The sequence below is a fragment of the Rhinolophus sinicus genome, chromosome 11 (assembly GCF_057876585.1).
Source record: "Rhinolophus sinicus isolate RSI-liver-muscle chromosome 11, RSI-T2T, whole genome shotgun sequence".
In the NCBI taxonomy this organism is placed as follows: Eukaryota; Metazoa; Chordata; class Mammalia; order Chiroptera; family Rhinolophidae; genus Rhinolophus; species Rhinolophus sinicus.
The window spans coordinates 23,229,280-23,245,407 of NC_142511.1; the positions used below are offsets into that span (position 1 = coordinate 23,229,280).

The window sequence follows — 16,128 nt, forward strand, 5'->3', positions numbered from 1 at the left end:
CTGCAGTCTGAAGGACCGTGGTCCCTGCAGCGGAGATCACCCTGTGAACCCCTGGGGGGAGAGGGAGGCAGGTCCAGAGTGGAGGCAACTCACCCCCTTTTTATAGAGGGAAGAGGCTCGGATACATACAAACAAGGAAGCGTCAGCGACCATCAGAGGAACAAAACCCACTCCCAGTCAGGGCACGGCTTTACCAGACGCCCGTCGCCACGACGAGGCAGACATGGAACCTACGCTGCTCAGTCCTTGTGGAAGACTCTGGACTGCAGTTGATCTTGTTCCTATTCTTAGACTGTTGCAGCCTCAGAACCGACTGAGAATGACCCCTGCCCTCCCTCCTCCTCCCTTCCCCCCTTTCAGTGTGGACTGTGGCTGGCAGTGACATTAAGAGCCAGTGCAGGGAAGGCACCTGACCTAGGAGAGGAATGTGGGAAATGTCTGCAGCCTGGAGCAGCCACCCCCTCCTGGGGCCCAGGAATGCAGGCTCCTGGCCCGCAGCCTGGGCCCCCAAGGGAGGTGTGTGCCTGTAGTTGGAAGAGAAAGCGGGTGCAGGGTCCTGGAGTGACACTAGTGGAAGGTCTCGTAAGGTCACCTGGTGAAAGCCCCCCATGGCTACAGAAGGTGAAGATGACTGCCAATGCTGTCCTCCTGGTGGCACCAGCATCGCATCCTTTCCGATCCTGTTAGGGCCTGGTCCCTGACTCCTGGAGTGCCCTCAAGCCCGAGGTGATGGACACAGCTCAACTTCTGACTTCTCAGGCCTGCAGAACCACAGACTGTCAGAGCCCTTTGAAATTAGCAGCTGCGGCACCATCCCACGTTATAGATGTGGAAATTGAGGCCCAGAGAGAGGATGCGAGTTGGCCACAGCTGCACTAATTAGGGGCCAGGAGTCTGGGGTAGGTGCTTTCCCCACCCCTCCTGCTTCCGTGATGCTAGAGGCCAGCCTCTCCTTCTCCTAGTGGGGAGCCTCAGGTGATCCCCCAAATCTCCCGTAGGGTTTCTGCTGGGAATCCAGTGCCTCCTGTGACTGCCCTTAAATGCCAGGAGTAGGAGATGCAGCCAGAGGGACTGACCTCTACACTCAAGGCCACACTCCAGCGCATGGTGAGCAGGCGCTCTGGCTGGACAGCACTGACAAGGCCAAGCTAACACCCACAGAGGCCCCTTAGGGACTGGATCCCAGGAAAGGTTAAGTAAGGACTTTGCTTCCCTCTTGTGGCCACACCTGGATATGACTGCTGTCGTCCAGGCCTCCAGCGGCTTACCTTCTCCAAGCAATGGAAATCTCTCTCCCTTCCCCTCCTCCTGGAAAGCAGTCCAGGAGGTCTTGATGGGGTGCGTGCCATCTCACCTGCCTATCATCTAAGCCGGAGCTTTGGCCGCGCGCAAAGCAGATGGGAAGGGTAGATGACGCCTTGTTCAGTGTTGGATACTGAAGGAAGAAAACCTCAAGCCAACAGGTAGGGCTCCGTTTTGTTACCCAGAATGTCGGAGCGTGGGGAAAGACGCGGTGGTTTCCTAATCAACCAACACTAGACAGGACGGTTTGAAAATTTAGAGGCTATTTATTTCTCAGGAAGGTCCACTACAGCTGGCAGCCACTGCCCTCCCCTGTTCTGGGGGATTTCTCTCTCCCTTTCCAAGAAATCCCCTCTCTTCTTGGAAGTACCCATGGGGAGGGGAGATATGAAGAGAAACCATACACAACACTACAGAGCCTTAAAAAAATAAAGCAACAAACAACCTCCTCCACACAAACACACACATACAAAATAAATAGATTTATAAAAGAGAGGCTTTGCTCCTCCCATCCTGGCTCAGGGGCTGCTTGGGAGAGGGGCCCAGTGGCTTTACCCGACATCTCCCAGCCAGGATGACCTGGAGGTTAGATGGTATGGAAGTGCCTGACAGCCAAGAATAAACCCTGGCTTCAGAGAGGGGACGGGGGCAGACATCTCCCTGGAGCTCAGTGGGGCGAAGGTACACAGGAAAAAATAAATAAATAAATAGAACCCAACTTGCTCCCAGGGGCCTAAGGGCTTAGGCTGAGGATGAGGGGCCCAGAGGCCTGTTTCCCTGAAAAGAGCAGATCCAGTGACAGGCAGAAAGAATAACAGGGAAAACACAAGTCCAAAGCCACACCCAACTGGCCTCCAGAACCTGCATCCTTGGGCTCCCAGAATATCCCAGCCCAGAACCCAGCCTCAGACCAGCTGTGGAGGAGGGCTGGACTGAGCCAGCTCTCTGGCCCAGCAGCTGCCCAAGTCTGGGGAGCCTCTCCCCTCTCTTCCCTGCTCTCTCTGGGGCCAGCAGAGCGTCCGCTCGCCCTGTTGTTTTCTTCCTGACCACCTGCGCAGGAGGGAGCCGTGGCGGCCTGCAGGCTGGGCTCTTCCCTGGGAAAGCTGAGGCATGGCCCTCTCCTGTTCCTATTCTCATCGGCCTCCTTGACTGGCGGCATCCAAGTCAGCTGAGAGAAGTCCTTGAGTGACTGTAAATAATCGAAACAGTCTGTCCCAGTGTCCTCCTCTGTTCCATTGGGCCACAGATGTCCCCACTGCCTCCAGTCAGTGCTGCCCTCCAGCCTCCCTTCAGGCCAACAGGGAGAAGGCATTAGACAGAAGCAAGAACAGAGAAGGGGTAGGAGCTGCTGGAATGGACAGATTGGGCAGGAGGCCACACCAGACACATGAAGAAATCCAAGGGAGTCTGGAGTCCCAAGGCCCCCTCGGAGACGCATGGCCAGCGGGGGCCAGGAAGAGCATGGGGTGGGGACTGGCTGGCCACTCAGCTGGGCAGCAGCACGTGCTCCAGGAGGTAGGTGAGGGAGTCCCAGTGCTTCCAGAGGAGGAAGAGGACGAGGACCAGGAGGGCGGTGCTGGTGATACGCAGGCGTGTCTTCATGAGGGGCGTGATGAAGTTGGCGATGGTGGACACAAACACCAGCAGCACGGCCATGAGCGCCAGGATCACGTTGATGAACTTGCCCAGCAGCGCCCGCGCGTTGGCATTCTCCACACCTTCCAGCTGCACCACCTGCTGCTGCTGCTGCTGCAGCTCCAGCTTGGTGACCCGGGTCAGACAGGACTCCACAGCTTCCTGAGGGGACACGGAGGGGGGCACATGGGAGGGGGACAATGCAAAGGGGGCCCCCTCCAAAGGCCAGGCAGGTATAGGCTGATCAGCTGCAGCTGGCGGCAGAGTCTTTTACTTATGACTATTTGGGGAGGCTGGTAGGAAATGGGAGTCTTGATTAATGTGGGAAGGGGAGAAACTGATCCAATCCCAGCTTCCCCTTGAGGCACCGGAAATTCTAATTATTCACTGGCAAGGCTGCCATCAGAGCAGGGGGCATGGGAGGCCCTCACCACTCAGCTTGCCCTCGCACAGGCGCTCACTCTGCCTCAGGCCTGCCCTGCTCCTACCTTCATCCCACCCCACACTGCCCTTTTCACCCATGTGGCCATCTGCCCCGCGGACAGAATAGCCTGTGCCCATCTGCCCCCACTGGGTGACCCTTCACCCTCTGGCTGCTGCCAGCTCTGTCAGCACGTCGGGGCCTCCCCAACGTTGGTCCCTGGTGGTACCTGGATGTCCCGAGCCCTCTCGTAGGACTGGTAGGCCACCTTCTCCTCCATGCTGGCCAGCTCCTGCTTCAGGTTGGTCATCTCGTTCTGGTGAAGCTCGGTCAGGTCGTTGAGCTGCTCCTCCAGCCGCTCGTACCTGGCACAGGGAGAAGGTGTGACACCAGTCCTGCCGCCCGAGTCCCCCCTTCTCTCCCCAGGATCTATTCCATTCATTCTCAGCAATGACTCAGCCCATCTCACGTGTTTAGCCCCATCCCAATTTGAACAGCAGCGACAACAATGAAAGTACTATCTACACAGAAATTCTTACGTGAAGGCACTGTGCTGAGCATTTCACCTACATTATCTCAATAGCATCATCACTATAACCCCACGAGATAAGTACTAGTGTCACCTCCATTTTACAGATGAGAAGACTGAGGCACAGAGAGGTTAAGGAATTTGCCCTGAGCTAAGATGCTCTCCTGGGTACCAGGCACACAGGGCTATAGAAAACAATCCTGCTCTAAAGGTACAAATATTGAAAGATGACTATTAAGTGGGGGTGGTTAGTTTTCAGGCAGGGTTCCCCCTCAATTTTCCAAATCTTCTTCATATATATATATATATATATATATATATATACATAAACAAGCCGAAATGCTAAGGAAAAGCTCCCCCAGAATCCCAGGGAGCAAGTGCCAAACGCCACACGAGAGGCATGGAGCAGAAGGGCCATGCAGGAGAGGGCAGGAGGGACCGGACTCCACCTCAGTGCACCCTGATCGTGCCAGGAATGTACACATTTGACTTTACAGGTTTGGCCTCGTTTGGTCCTCACACCCTACGAGTGGAGATTCACGGTAATCCCGCCTCACAGACAAGGAAACCAGGTGCAGCGGGCGGTAGGGACTTCGCTCAGGGTGAACAGCAGACAACAGAGCTCAACTTGAACCCGGTAACTTGGCTCCAGGGTCAGGGAGCGTCACCAGAGTCTCCCCAGAGGAGACCACGGAGCTGGTCCCTGCTACAGTTTCCCTTTCTGTGCACTGCCCACATAACCATCCAGGAGGGACGGCAGAGCTGCGGAGCCAGGCAGAGCCTTCCTGCTGCAGGTCCCGGAATGCTACCTCCCCGCTGCTCTACGCAGTCTGGAGCAAGGCTCCGTAGGACCTCCTCCTGGCCCCGCCCAGCAGCCCAGGGCCCTTCAGCAGCTCCTCTCCCTGCCTCCATGACTCGGTCTGAAATCTGGGGCTTGTCCCCTCACAGGGGGCGGCGGCGGCATCGAGGTGGAGGCGACACCTACCTGTAGCGCTCCTCCTGCAGGCACTGCGTCATGTAGGTGTAGTCCCTTTGCAGCTGCGTCTTCAGGTCCTCCATGGAGTCCTCCAGGTGGGACTGTCCCTCCTTGATCTCCCGCAGTTCTTCCAGCAGAGCGTCCAGGTTTGCAGCTGCCCCGTACAGCGTGTTGGCCTTGGGGCTCCCCAGCAGCCCCGTGGGCCCCGCCCCGGAGTTGCTGCCCGCCCCGGCCGAGCTGGCGCTGGCACTGGAGCACTCGTCATCGCTGCCGTACTTGGGGCTGGACACGAGTGTGGCGCTGCCACTCAGTGCCCGCGCCGCCTCCTCGGGGGGCCCGTCCTCCAGAGGGTCCTTCAGGTGGGCGATGTTGTCCGCGCTGCCGAACTTGTTGCGGATGAGGCTGGCGAACTCGCGGGGCTTGGACACCACGGCGGTGTGGGTGGCCTGGGAGAGGCCCGAGAGGCTGCCCTTGACGCCCTCCACCACGCCGCCCCCGAAGCCGCTGATGCCCGCGCGCACGTTGGCCCCCACGTCCTTCAGCCCCTGTTGCATGTCCCGAAGCACGTCCTTGGGCTGCCTGGACGGCCCGTTCTGCTCGATCTCCCGCAGGCGCCGGCGGTAGTGCTCCAGCTTCTTGTGCAGCTGCGCGATGGTCTGCGCCGACTTCTGGTTCTTCTTCTCGAACACCTGCTTGATGCGCGACACCTGCTGCCTGTCCGCGTTGTTGGCCAGCTTCAGGTACTCCGCCACGTTGTCGTCACGCGCCTCCTGCTCGATTTTGATCTGCTCCGTGATCTTTAGGATCTTCTGGTGCAGGTGGTCGATGGCGGCCTTGGTGCGGTGGGGGTCTGGGGCCCCATCAGGCACGTCCAGGCTGATGGGGCCATCGATGTCCCCATGGCCGGGGCCACTGGCCACACTCAGGGCCACGAGGTCTCCTTTGTCCACCTGGGGAAGAAGGCAAGCGGAGGAAGCCTGGATAAATCATGAAGGCATGGGAGGGGGCTGGCAGCAGTCCGACACCTCTGGACTTGGTGTCTCTGCCTAGAAAGCGGATGTGGATGAACAGGAAACTTCAGGGAAAGAGTCCAAGAGAACAACAATGACAACAGTATTCCCCTACAGCTGCCATTTATCTACCTGTCGTCTGTTAACTAACTGATCCCCACAACACCCCTGAAATGCAGTCTAGGCACATCTGCTCCTCCTTCGGACCAGACCATTCAAACAAGTTGTTCAGGGACACACAGCTATGAAGACAGAATGTCCAGCCCAGAACTCTTGTACCTCCATCACATGACCCAAGCAGGTCTGAGGCTTCACTGAGGACTGACTGGCTTAGTTCCTCAGGGATGAGACAAACTGTCCTTCTGGACCCAACCTTCCCATAAGGCTCTCCCCACCCCGGCTTCTCTAGTGCAGTTCAGTGGGTCACACCCCGTCCCCATCCCCTCTGCTGACACCCTTCCCAGCCCGTTACCTTCCAGTTCTCTGGAGTTGTCAGCAACCTCTTCCGCTTCATGATGGTGGGAGCACCCAGCCCTGCCCGTCTCCCAGAACCAGGAGAGGAGTACACCCCCACCCGTCCTGCTGGCCAGGTCCCCAAGGACGCAAGTGCCAGAAGTCACCCACAGGCCTAAGGAAGCAGGGAGCCCAAGGGTGCTAACTGCCCAGCTTGGAAGGGGGTGAATGTGCAGGAAGGAGATGACAGCCCCTTTTCGTCACCAGCAGGCAGGCAGGCCTCCCCAGAGCCTCAGGGTGGCACAAAGAAATATGAGAGACTGAGAAAGGATGGGGGGCAGGGAGAGAAAGGAAGGAAAGGTCACAGAAGTGAGGAAAGATGGAAAAGGCAGGTCAGAGGGCAGTGGGTGGGCCTGCAGCCCCCCTCAGGGTCAGCCCCTCAGCCCGCTGGAGGATCTCTCTCCACAGACCAGGCCCCAGTGCTTATCGCCATGCAACAGCGGAAGCAGCAGGAAATGGCTCAACCCCACGTACTTTTACACACAGCACACCCCAGTATGGCCGGGTCAGATCATCACTCTTTATATGCATGGTAGGGACAGGGGCGGGGTGAGGTATATGTGGGGGAAGGGGTTAAACACAAAGAAAGTTGTCCAGTCACAGCGCCAGAACTGGAAACAGCCTGTGCCAATTACAGGCAGAAGTCATCAGGCTGGACGTCTATGGAGGGGCAAAGGTATTTGAAAACAATAGTCCCTCCAAACTTGGGAGCCAGGGGGAGGGCAGCTCCTCTGTGGGCTTCCTCTGGAGCCTTTTCAGGTCACAGTCCCACTAGGGATGCTGGGGACGCCACCGGTACCTTCCCCATCTCTCCTGAAGTCACTTTCCTCTTACATTTACATGGGGTCTCCCCTCCTGTCCCCTGGCTCATACCTTCAGGAACCTGCTCCTCTGACTTTCTAAGCAGGTACATCAGAGGAGCCAATTCCACAGTCCCTTTCATGATCTGTCCCCGGGTCTAACTGTCACACCAGTCTGACTTAAAACCAATCCTGCAGTTAAACCCCTTCCTCCTATGCTGTTTCCTGCAGTGACAGCCAATAGCCCATCTCTCAACTGTCCTGTCCACTGGTGTCCCCACCTGTGATACGGGATAATCATATCTACGCTCAGGTCTTCTGTAGATGAGCTCTGCATAGCACTGAGCACCAGGTAGGGCACAGAGAAGCCATTCACAGGTGCTGTCTGGGTCCAGGCAGCACAATTCTTTTTGGGGGGTGGGGGATAAAATTTATTTAAGAGGTCACGCCAACAAATTTACTCAATATTGACACTACAATATAGATATTGAACTACACAAAATTAAATTCTATGTGCAGCACATGGCTGTTAAATTAAATACCTTGACCCTCCTATAAGGCCACTGTGCTTTCTAAAGAAACACAACTCTCCTGCCCCTCTTGTCCATGCTCTTCCTGGGGGAAAGGATATCAAGGAACTGAGTCTGGGCCTGGCTGCATCACTGCTTGCTGCTCAGTGCTAGGCTGTTCGCTTGTCTCCATGAGGAGGAGAGGGTCTGTCCGGCGACTTGCAGGAGTGTGGGAGGTGCTAATGAGACATGGACTCGGAAAATGCTGTGAAAAGCGAACGTGCTTCAGGACTATGAGGGAGGATAAAACAGCCCTGCTCTGGCAGCCTGGAGTCTTTTCCCCGATGTGGAGTCTGTCTAACTTACAAATGGAAAAGCAGACTTGAAGCTGGCTGTGAGATCCCCATGAATGAGAGGAGAACAGACACTCTGAGAAAACCAACTGGGGCCTGATGGTGGGCTGAAGAGGTCTAGGGCTAGGGTCCTGGCCCCCCAGCCCGCCCACTTCTCTGCCCGGGGGCCAACTCGAGCCTGGGGGTTCTGCAGCAGGAAACCAGCCCCTTGCTGCCCCTCTCTGAGACCTGCCATGCCTGGGTACTGCTCGCCATCAGTTCATCCATTTTGCTCTCTTCCCGATGGAGGAGGTAGCATGTCGGAGGAAGGGTGAGTTCTCCATGCCCTCCCCTACCCGGGCACACCGCCTCCCCAGAGCAGCAGTGTCTTTGCAGGACTCGAGGGAGACAGGATGGCCGAGGGAACGAGAACCAAGGAGGTACACGGAGGAGGACGCTTAAGAAAGGAAAATGAAAGCGTAAGAAGTAAAAGCTGTTAGGAGGGATGGAAAAAGCCGAGTATGGGAAAAGGAGAAAGTGATTTGTCCCACTCCCGGAAACGGAAAAAGCACTAGACTTGGAGTCAGACACCGACTTAGAAGCCTGTCTCTGTCACTTGTCATCTGTGTGCTTTGGATATGTCATTAACTTTTCTGGGACTCAGTTTTGTCACCTGTAAAAGGGGTATAATTCTACCTACCTCAAAGGGTTGTCAAGAGGATGAAACAGTGACAGTATAATCTCAGGGAATACAGCAGGTGCTCAAAATCAAATAACAATAAATTAAGTGACACTTCATACACACTAGAACAGCTATAATTTAAAAAGGAAAACAAGTGTTGGTGAGGATGTGGAGAAATTAGAACCCCCTACCTTGTTGGTGGGAACGTAAAATGGTGCAGCCACTGTGTAAAACAGTTTGGTGATTCCTCAAAAAGCTAAACGTAGTTACCCAGTAACCCAGCCATTCCACTTCTAGAACTGAAAATGGGTATTCAAATAAATACTTATACACATATATTCATAGCAGCACTGTTCTCAATAGCCAGAGGGTAGACACAACTCAAATGTCCGTTAATCAGTAAGTGGGTAAACGAAATTGGTCTATCCATACAGTGGAATAATTTGGCCACAAAAGGAATGAAGTACTGACACATGCTATAACATGCGAACTTTGAGAACATTACACCAAGTGAAAGAAACCAGATAAAAAAGGTCATATATTCAATGACTCCACTTACATGAAATGTCCAGAATAGTTAAATCCACAGAGACAGAAGGCAGATTAGTGGTTGTCAGAGGCTGAGGGCGGGAGAAATGGGGAGTGACTGCTTAATGGGTATGGGTTTCCTTTGGGGATGATGACAGTATTCTAGAACCAGGTAGAAGTGATAGTTGTACTTCCTGGGTATGGAAGGCCCGGGTCTTCCAACCTACTGGCCTGGGCTGCAGGTCCAACCAATGTCCTACTATGGAATGGGTCTGTGGGAGGGTGTCTGGGTCCTTCATCTTACAATCACATTTTTAAGAGCAGAAGTTGTTTTTAACTCACTCCCAATCCCTGTCCCGGGGCTGGGTGACTAAACGAGCAATACTGATCACTTAACTCCTGGTAGCTAGCAGGCGAAACTCCCATGGTCCCCCTGCCTGTAGCACGGCAGTGGGTGGGCTAAAAAGGTGCCACTGCTCCTCTCTGTCACAGAGCCTCACGTGCCCAGGCCACCCAGCTCTCTGTCCAGTTGTGGCTCCAGCACCGTTGCCCCATCACCCTGAGAGGGGCTGGACACTAGCATTAACCCTTGTGCACAGGCTGGGCAAGTTCTAAGAAGAGGAGGCTGTGGAGGCAGGGCCATGCCTCTTCCATGACCCCCTTCCATGCTAGGCAATTAGGGAGGTCATGTCATGCTCCCTGTGCAGGTGCCTACCAGCCAGGGCCTGGGTCAAAGACCTTGTTTTACACAGAGACTGAGCTCCAAGAAGTGCTGATGAATGTTCTGGAAGAGCCAGAGCTGGGACATTGTCTGAAGCTCTCCCTGCTCCGGTGAGACCCGCCCATGGCCCAGACACCTGGAGCACCCCTCCACATGGCCTCACAGGGCCCTGGCCTCTCCTCCCTGCCCCCTTCCAGCAACTCTAAGTAAAGCAGGATTAGGTGCTCAGCCAGATTAGAGGAATTCCCAGCCCTGGCTGCCTGACTTCCTGGGTCTCCCAGGCCGGAGCTCATGTCCTGGTGTTAACTGGGCCCAGACACCAGACAGCGGCACTTCCTCTGGACACAAGCCCAGCAGCCTGGACCCGAGGCGAAGCGCACACACTAGACACTGTCAGGCAGTAAGCATCCAGGCTCACGTGACACTGCGGGAGGGGTGGGATCCTAGCTATCGTGTGTGCTCCATACCTGTACTCCCAGGTTCCCAAGAGACTGCAGGGTGCTCCTGGCCTGACTCTCCTTCCCCAGGGACAGCAGCACCTTCCTAGATTTACACAGTGCTCCTGTGAGGGTCCCCAGAACAGACTGACATGGAGATGGGACTTCCTGTCTTAGCCATCTGCTCAGTGGAAAGCCAACACTTTTAGATCCAAAAAAAAAAAAAGCTTTGGGGCTCCTATGCTTCCCTTTAGGACAGCAGGGCAGCCCTGTCATCTGGGGACAGGTGGTCCTCAGGTCCCCTCCGAGGGTGGGGAACAAGGGGTGTCAGGTGACAAACCTGTCTTGTCTGTGGGCCTGGCCACATGGGTCGAGGTCCACACAGGGCTGCCTGAGCAGGGCCTGGCTGAGGCCCTGAGGGCCCAGCAGGAGAGTATGATGTGAGCTGTCAGGCCCGGGTGACTCAGCGAGATGCCTCCATCTGCTGACTTCTGGCCCTGTGACTCTGATTTGAGCACCCTTCTTGGGATGGACAACACCCAGATTCCCTTTTTCTGTGAGTTCCCAGAGGGAAAGGGAGGTATGCTAGGCCAGATGGAGAGGAAAACTCATGGTCAGCTAAAATCCTTCCGCATGAAGAGGCAGTCTGACCTTCTAGAGCAGTTGGGAGGGAGGGAATCCAACATCTCCCATACCAATCTGGTATTCCAGTCAGAGCAGGCTGGAAAAATTACCCTGGGCCTCAGTCCTGGGGCCGGGGGCTGCCCCCATTCTCTCCCAAGGCAGCGGCACAGCTGCCGGGCTGTTGGCTCTTCCTCTTCCTGGTGGGGAGATGCAGGCATCACAGCTAAACACAGCACTCCCAGGACGGGGGAGGGGAAAGAGGGTGGCACCAGCCCACCCAGTGGTTCCACTGGTGCCTGGGAGCCCAAGCAGCTTTTCTCCAGAGGGCGGAGAGGCAAACACAGTATGTACACTTGGGTCTGTTCCCCGCCGTATGGTGGGGTGAAAACTGCGGCAAGGCCCCAGCCACCACACAGGGGATTCGAAGAGCAGGTGCCCACAGTTCTTGGCTCGCCCATGGCATGGCAGGCCCTTGGTGGCTTTACAAGGAATCTCATGCTGCTGCAAGGATTTCAGGCTGCAGAGCATGTACAGACGAGGAAATGTACTCACTCACCCTTCTGTGCAGCACCTACAGTCGCAAGGCAGCCACACACTGGGTGAGGTTTCAATCAGCTTCCTCACAGCCTGGGGGTATCTCCTCCCACCCTGACCCTAAGGGCTCCTCTTTCTTCCTGGGCAGCGACACCCCTCTCCTCTAGCCCTCAGCTTCCGGTCTTTCCTTTAGGTTCACCCCCGCGTTCTGGTCAAAACCACACCCTCCCCTCAGATGCCTTATTCCCTACCTGCTGAGAACAATGCCTTTGTGTCCACACCAATGTCCTGTAGTCCCCTCTATCTCCTCACACCCACAGACCCCTGGTCAGCCCCCGAACTGCCCTCCCACCTGGGGCCTCCTCCATTTTCCATCCTCTGGATTCTCCAAAAGCTCCAAGCACCCAACACTGGACTGTCCTACTGTCCACCTGGGGTCAATGCTCACTAGACCTTCACACTCCCCTCTCCCTGTCACTGTTCTTCTGTGGAAAGAAACAACCACAAACAGGAACACTCCCCCTCTTCCACTTAACTTCACATCAGCTCCCCTGACCCCAGGAACAGTGACACATGACTACTAGTTTCTGGAAGCATCCTTCCAGGTTTTACTAGTCCTTCTGCACAAGGACCCCTCACTCAACACTAAGGGCCCTCCCAGGACTAGTCACCCTAAGCCTGGAGGCCTGGTGTTCATCCCTCCTCCCTTCCCCGATCCACAAAGAGTTCTCTGTAATGGAGAGAAGAGGGGGCCCCACTCTCTGAGAAACCAGAGGTGAGCATAGCCTGCCTGACAGACTCTGCAGAAGTGGCTTTCTCCCATCAGCCCCCCACCGTGAACTTCTCTCTTTCCACCCACCAGGGAACTCACCTGTGTGGGTACCATTTCCCAAAGCTGTGTTGGCGAGGGGGTGCCAGGGGCTCTGAGGCCCCAGATTTCTGCAGGCTGTGCCAGCTCCCCAGGATCACAGTCCCTGGGCAGCACTGGGCTTGCCAAGGGAAGCCGGGCTGTGCGAGCAGGGGTGCCCAGGCTCCCAGGCTCTGCAGCCGCCATCTCTAGTCTGACGGCCCAGCCCAGGGATTAGAGGCGGATTGCTCTGGGAGATTTCCCCTCCTCTGGGGCTCCCAGCTGCTCCTTCCCATCTGGGAGGAGACAAGAGGGATCACCAAGCAGGTTGAAAGACCAAGCCCTATGAGATGCCCCCACACCGTCCTGCGTGTCCCCAAGGCCAGCTGTTGCCACCGTGAGTTCAGTGTGCATGAGGACAGGCAGCAAGTCTCGCCCCAGGATAGTGGGGCAGGGGAGCTCACCGGGACACGTGCATCTGCATCACTCCCCCACCCAAACAGGGGCTCCCATCACGCGTGCCCCCAAACGCCTCCCCCAACACAGCCCCTCCCCAACAGAGCACAGTCCCACTGACTCCCTTCTGCAGCTCCTAATGGAAATGGGCCTCCTTGGCCAGGCTTCCAGGATTGAGAGGAGCTCTCCAAAGACAAAGAGGCGGGAGCCTGGAAGGGGCTCCTTGTCAGATCCTGACACAGCCAGCTCAGCAGAGCCCTCAGCCTCTCGCCCTGCCTGCCCTCTGGCTTATTGCACTATCACTTGCAAAGCACCCTCCTTACTCCAATAACTAGACCGTAGCCAGCCTCACCGGGGGAATTCCTCTGCCCTGACATCCTAGCCTAGAAATCCACTCTCTGCTCTGGACATAGTACAGCTACTTCTCTGCTAGCTTCTGCTTGCCATTCACTGTCTTCCTCCCCCCAACAGCAATGCCCAGGCATAAACACCCAAAATAAAATATGACAGCAAACTCACAGCAGCCTCTTCCTCCTTAGACTTCATCTTGACAGCTCAGCAAGAAATCCTGGGAGTGGCCAGCAGAGGGGGCCAGAGGTCCACAGCTGAGGAAAGTAAGCTGAGCAGAGAGGGGTGGGAGGCCACAGAGCTCAGGGGTCTGCTGGGTCTCTCTAAGGGCAGCTTTCCATGGCAGATTTTCCAGTCAAAGAAGATATGGATTCTGCACCCACCTGAGCCTGGTGAGGGACCGAGAGCTTAAATACTGAGGGTCAACATGGATCTCGCTAATGGGGCGGTCCCAAGTTCAAGAAGGTTCGAGGAGATAAGCAGCGCCCAGTGCTATCTCTGTGGCCTAGTGCCAGGTCCTGCAGCCAAAACTCCAGGAGCAGGAGTCCCCACACCCTGGGCTTGTGGAAACCTTACAAACATTTGTGATGGCCGATGACGTGGGGTTTATGAGGACAGGAGCCTAGCAAAAGCCATTACACAGGTTCCAACTTCTGGGAGCAGCTCTGACGTGGGGTCAGGGACATGTGGGGTCAGGGAATGCTTCTGGCAGCTCCCCACAGGCATAAGTGATGCTCTCCCTCCTGTGGTACTCGATTTTTATTTTATTCTTTGGCACTGGGCACTGGTCCACTTGCATAATGGTTACGTGTAAACAGGTCCTAGGTCTTAACTGTCCCTAGGAAGGCAGGGATCACATCTCAAGTACGTCCAGGCCCGTCACTGTGCCTAGCGTAAGACTGACCCTCCCTCAATATTTACATCTGTACAATGACTGAGTGACCAGCTCATTTAGCTACAATGGAAGACAGTCCATCTACCACAGTAGCAATGGAGACAGCCTGGCCTTCTCACACTCAAGACAATCCTCTCCTGTCCCCTCCTTTTTAGGTTCCACCAGGCTAAGCTTTGCAACCTTTCCTTACAAGCAAAAAAGGAGGAGACAAGGGAGCAGGCGGCGGCAGCAGGAGACCAGAGGTGGGAAGGGGCTGAGTATGCTGAGCCCTGGGGTCTCTCTCCCCAGGCTGCTGAGGATCGTGAAGGCACCAGAAAGCGGTTCCTCCAAGGCCACATTGCACCACCAAGATGACCCTGAGGAGAGTCGCCCCAACATGGCATCTGGCATCTCCCTAATGGGAGGTTCAGCTCCCCTCCGGAGACAACATACCCATCAGCACAGTAACTGAACCTCAGGAAAAAGGGAGGTGGAGCTCAGGGGTGAACCAATAGTCTGCTGAGAGAAAAGGAACAAACAGGAACCAGGGGGACGTCTGCCAGACAAGCCAGCAGGAGAGAGCTCCCTTTCCCTCTAGACTGTTCTTGTCTCTACAAGTGCGAAATGTTCCCGTATCTGCGAGGGACACAGAGCTTCCTGCTTTGGGGGTGGGGAGGAGCCCAAGGCCTCATGACATGATGGAAGATGATACAAGCTCAGGGCTTGGGTCTCAGCTCCAGACTTGCTAAGGCTCCTGGGTCAAGTTACCACAGACTCAGGGTCCATAACAGCAGTGGGAGGAGTAGGTGAGGAGTGGGGAGCTTGGAAAGCACTGGTCTGAAGACATGTCATTCCCAGGACTCTGGCTAAGATTTTCGGTGGCAGAATAGAAGGTGTGGAGTCAGAAGCCTGCTGTAAATCACCCTGCCACACGTCTGTTTCCTCACAACCACAAGAGGCAGCAGCCTGGAGGAATGAGAGCATGGACGGTATCGGGAGATGGGGGAACGTGAATGAGCCCAGTCTTGGTCTTCCTGGCTGCAAAATGGTGCACACAGCATTATCCCCCAGGCTGCAGTGAGATTAAACGGGAACATGAGTAAAACAAGCCTGACATGTCGTAGGTTTTATTGAAATAGATGACTGCTCCTGCGGCTTCCTCACCACCTGCACGCGTATACACACACACACACACACACACACACACACACACACACACATCCCATGATCATTCTAGAAGGTACCTGAAGACTTTGACTGGGACCGAAAAAGCCAGAGAAATGGCTGCCAGGTGGAGCAAAGTTGAGAGAGTGGCCAGTGCGCATGGGAAGAACTGCAGTGGGAGCTAAAGCCACAGGCTCCAAAAGGACATGAGCCACAAAGCAGCTATCCTTTTGCAAAGAGAAGGTGGTGCTGGGTAAGTGCCATTACGTATCCTTCCTGGTAAGTCCTGGCCATTCCCCCGGCTTCCCTGCCACCTGCTCTGTGGCCTGGCAGAGCTGCAGGCCCCATTTCCGCCAAGACACTGTGAATGCACAGGCTCGGGCGGCTGAGCTGTGGCAGGTGCCTCTGGCCTCATTCTCTTGACTTCTCCAAGTTAGCCTGAGTCTGGGGACGACAGATGGGCTCCTGTCGCCCTGGAAGGGGACACTGGAAACAAGCCCAGGTCCTGTTCCCAAGGCTCTCCTCTCTGCACGCCCAGCAGGTCTCAGACCCTCTTTCACTGGTTTCCCCTTCATTCTGTTTTCTTTTCCTCGTCCCTTAATTTTCATGCCACACCCCTGCTTTCTTTAACACCCTAAATATTAATCTTTTTCTTGTCTCTTCCTTTGCCCTTGTTATTGTTTTTCAGGCCCCCCACCCCCTTTAAATCTTCCTACTTACTTTTTTGTCTTGGAAAAAAGAAGCACGAACCACACATTCTGAGGATGGGAAATCTGAGAAGTCTTAGGCTTTAGGAACAAAGACTAACACTGAAAAGCAACTAATATAGTAGCTTAGAATACAAGGTGAGGCCTTAAATAAAATCTCAGGCACCAAATGTGCCATG

At 55.4% G+C, this 16,128-nt stretch overlaps 1 protein-coding gene across 7 annotated transcripts in view; it reads right to left on the reverse strand.

Moving 5' to 3' along the window:
• Positions 1-1,548: 1,548 nt before the first annotated feature.
• Positions 1,549-16,128, reverse strand: part of TMCC2 (transmembrane and coiled-coil domain family 2) — a 39,462-nt gene continuing 24,882 nt past the window's right edge. For 5 of the 7 annotated variants that reach the window (XM_019711439.3, XM_088801729.1, XM_074322460.2 and 2 more), the window contains 3 exons: positions 4,873-5,813; positions 3,588-3,723; positions 1,549-3,099 (listed from right to left, as the gene is read on the reverse strand). In XM_019711439.3, coding sequence (XP_019566998.3) covers positions 2,788-3,099; positions 3,588-3,723; positions 4,873-5,813 — 1,389 coding nt within the window. In that variant the 3' untranslated portion in view covers positions 1,549-2,787. Of the gene's footprint in view, positions 3,100-3,587; positions 3,724-4,872; positions 5,814-12,424; positions 12,876-13,375; positions 15,243-16,128 lie in introns of those variants that run through there. The other 2 variants (XM_019711441.3, XM_019711442.3) reach the window with 2 other exon arrangements.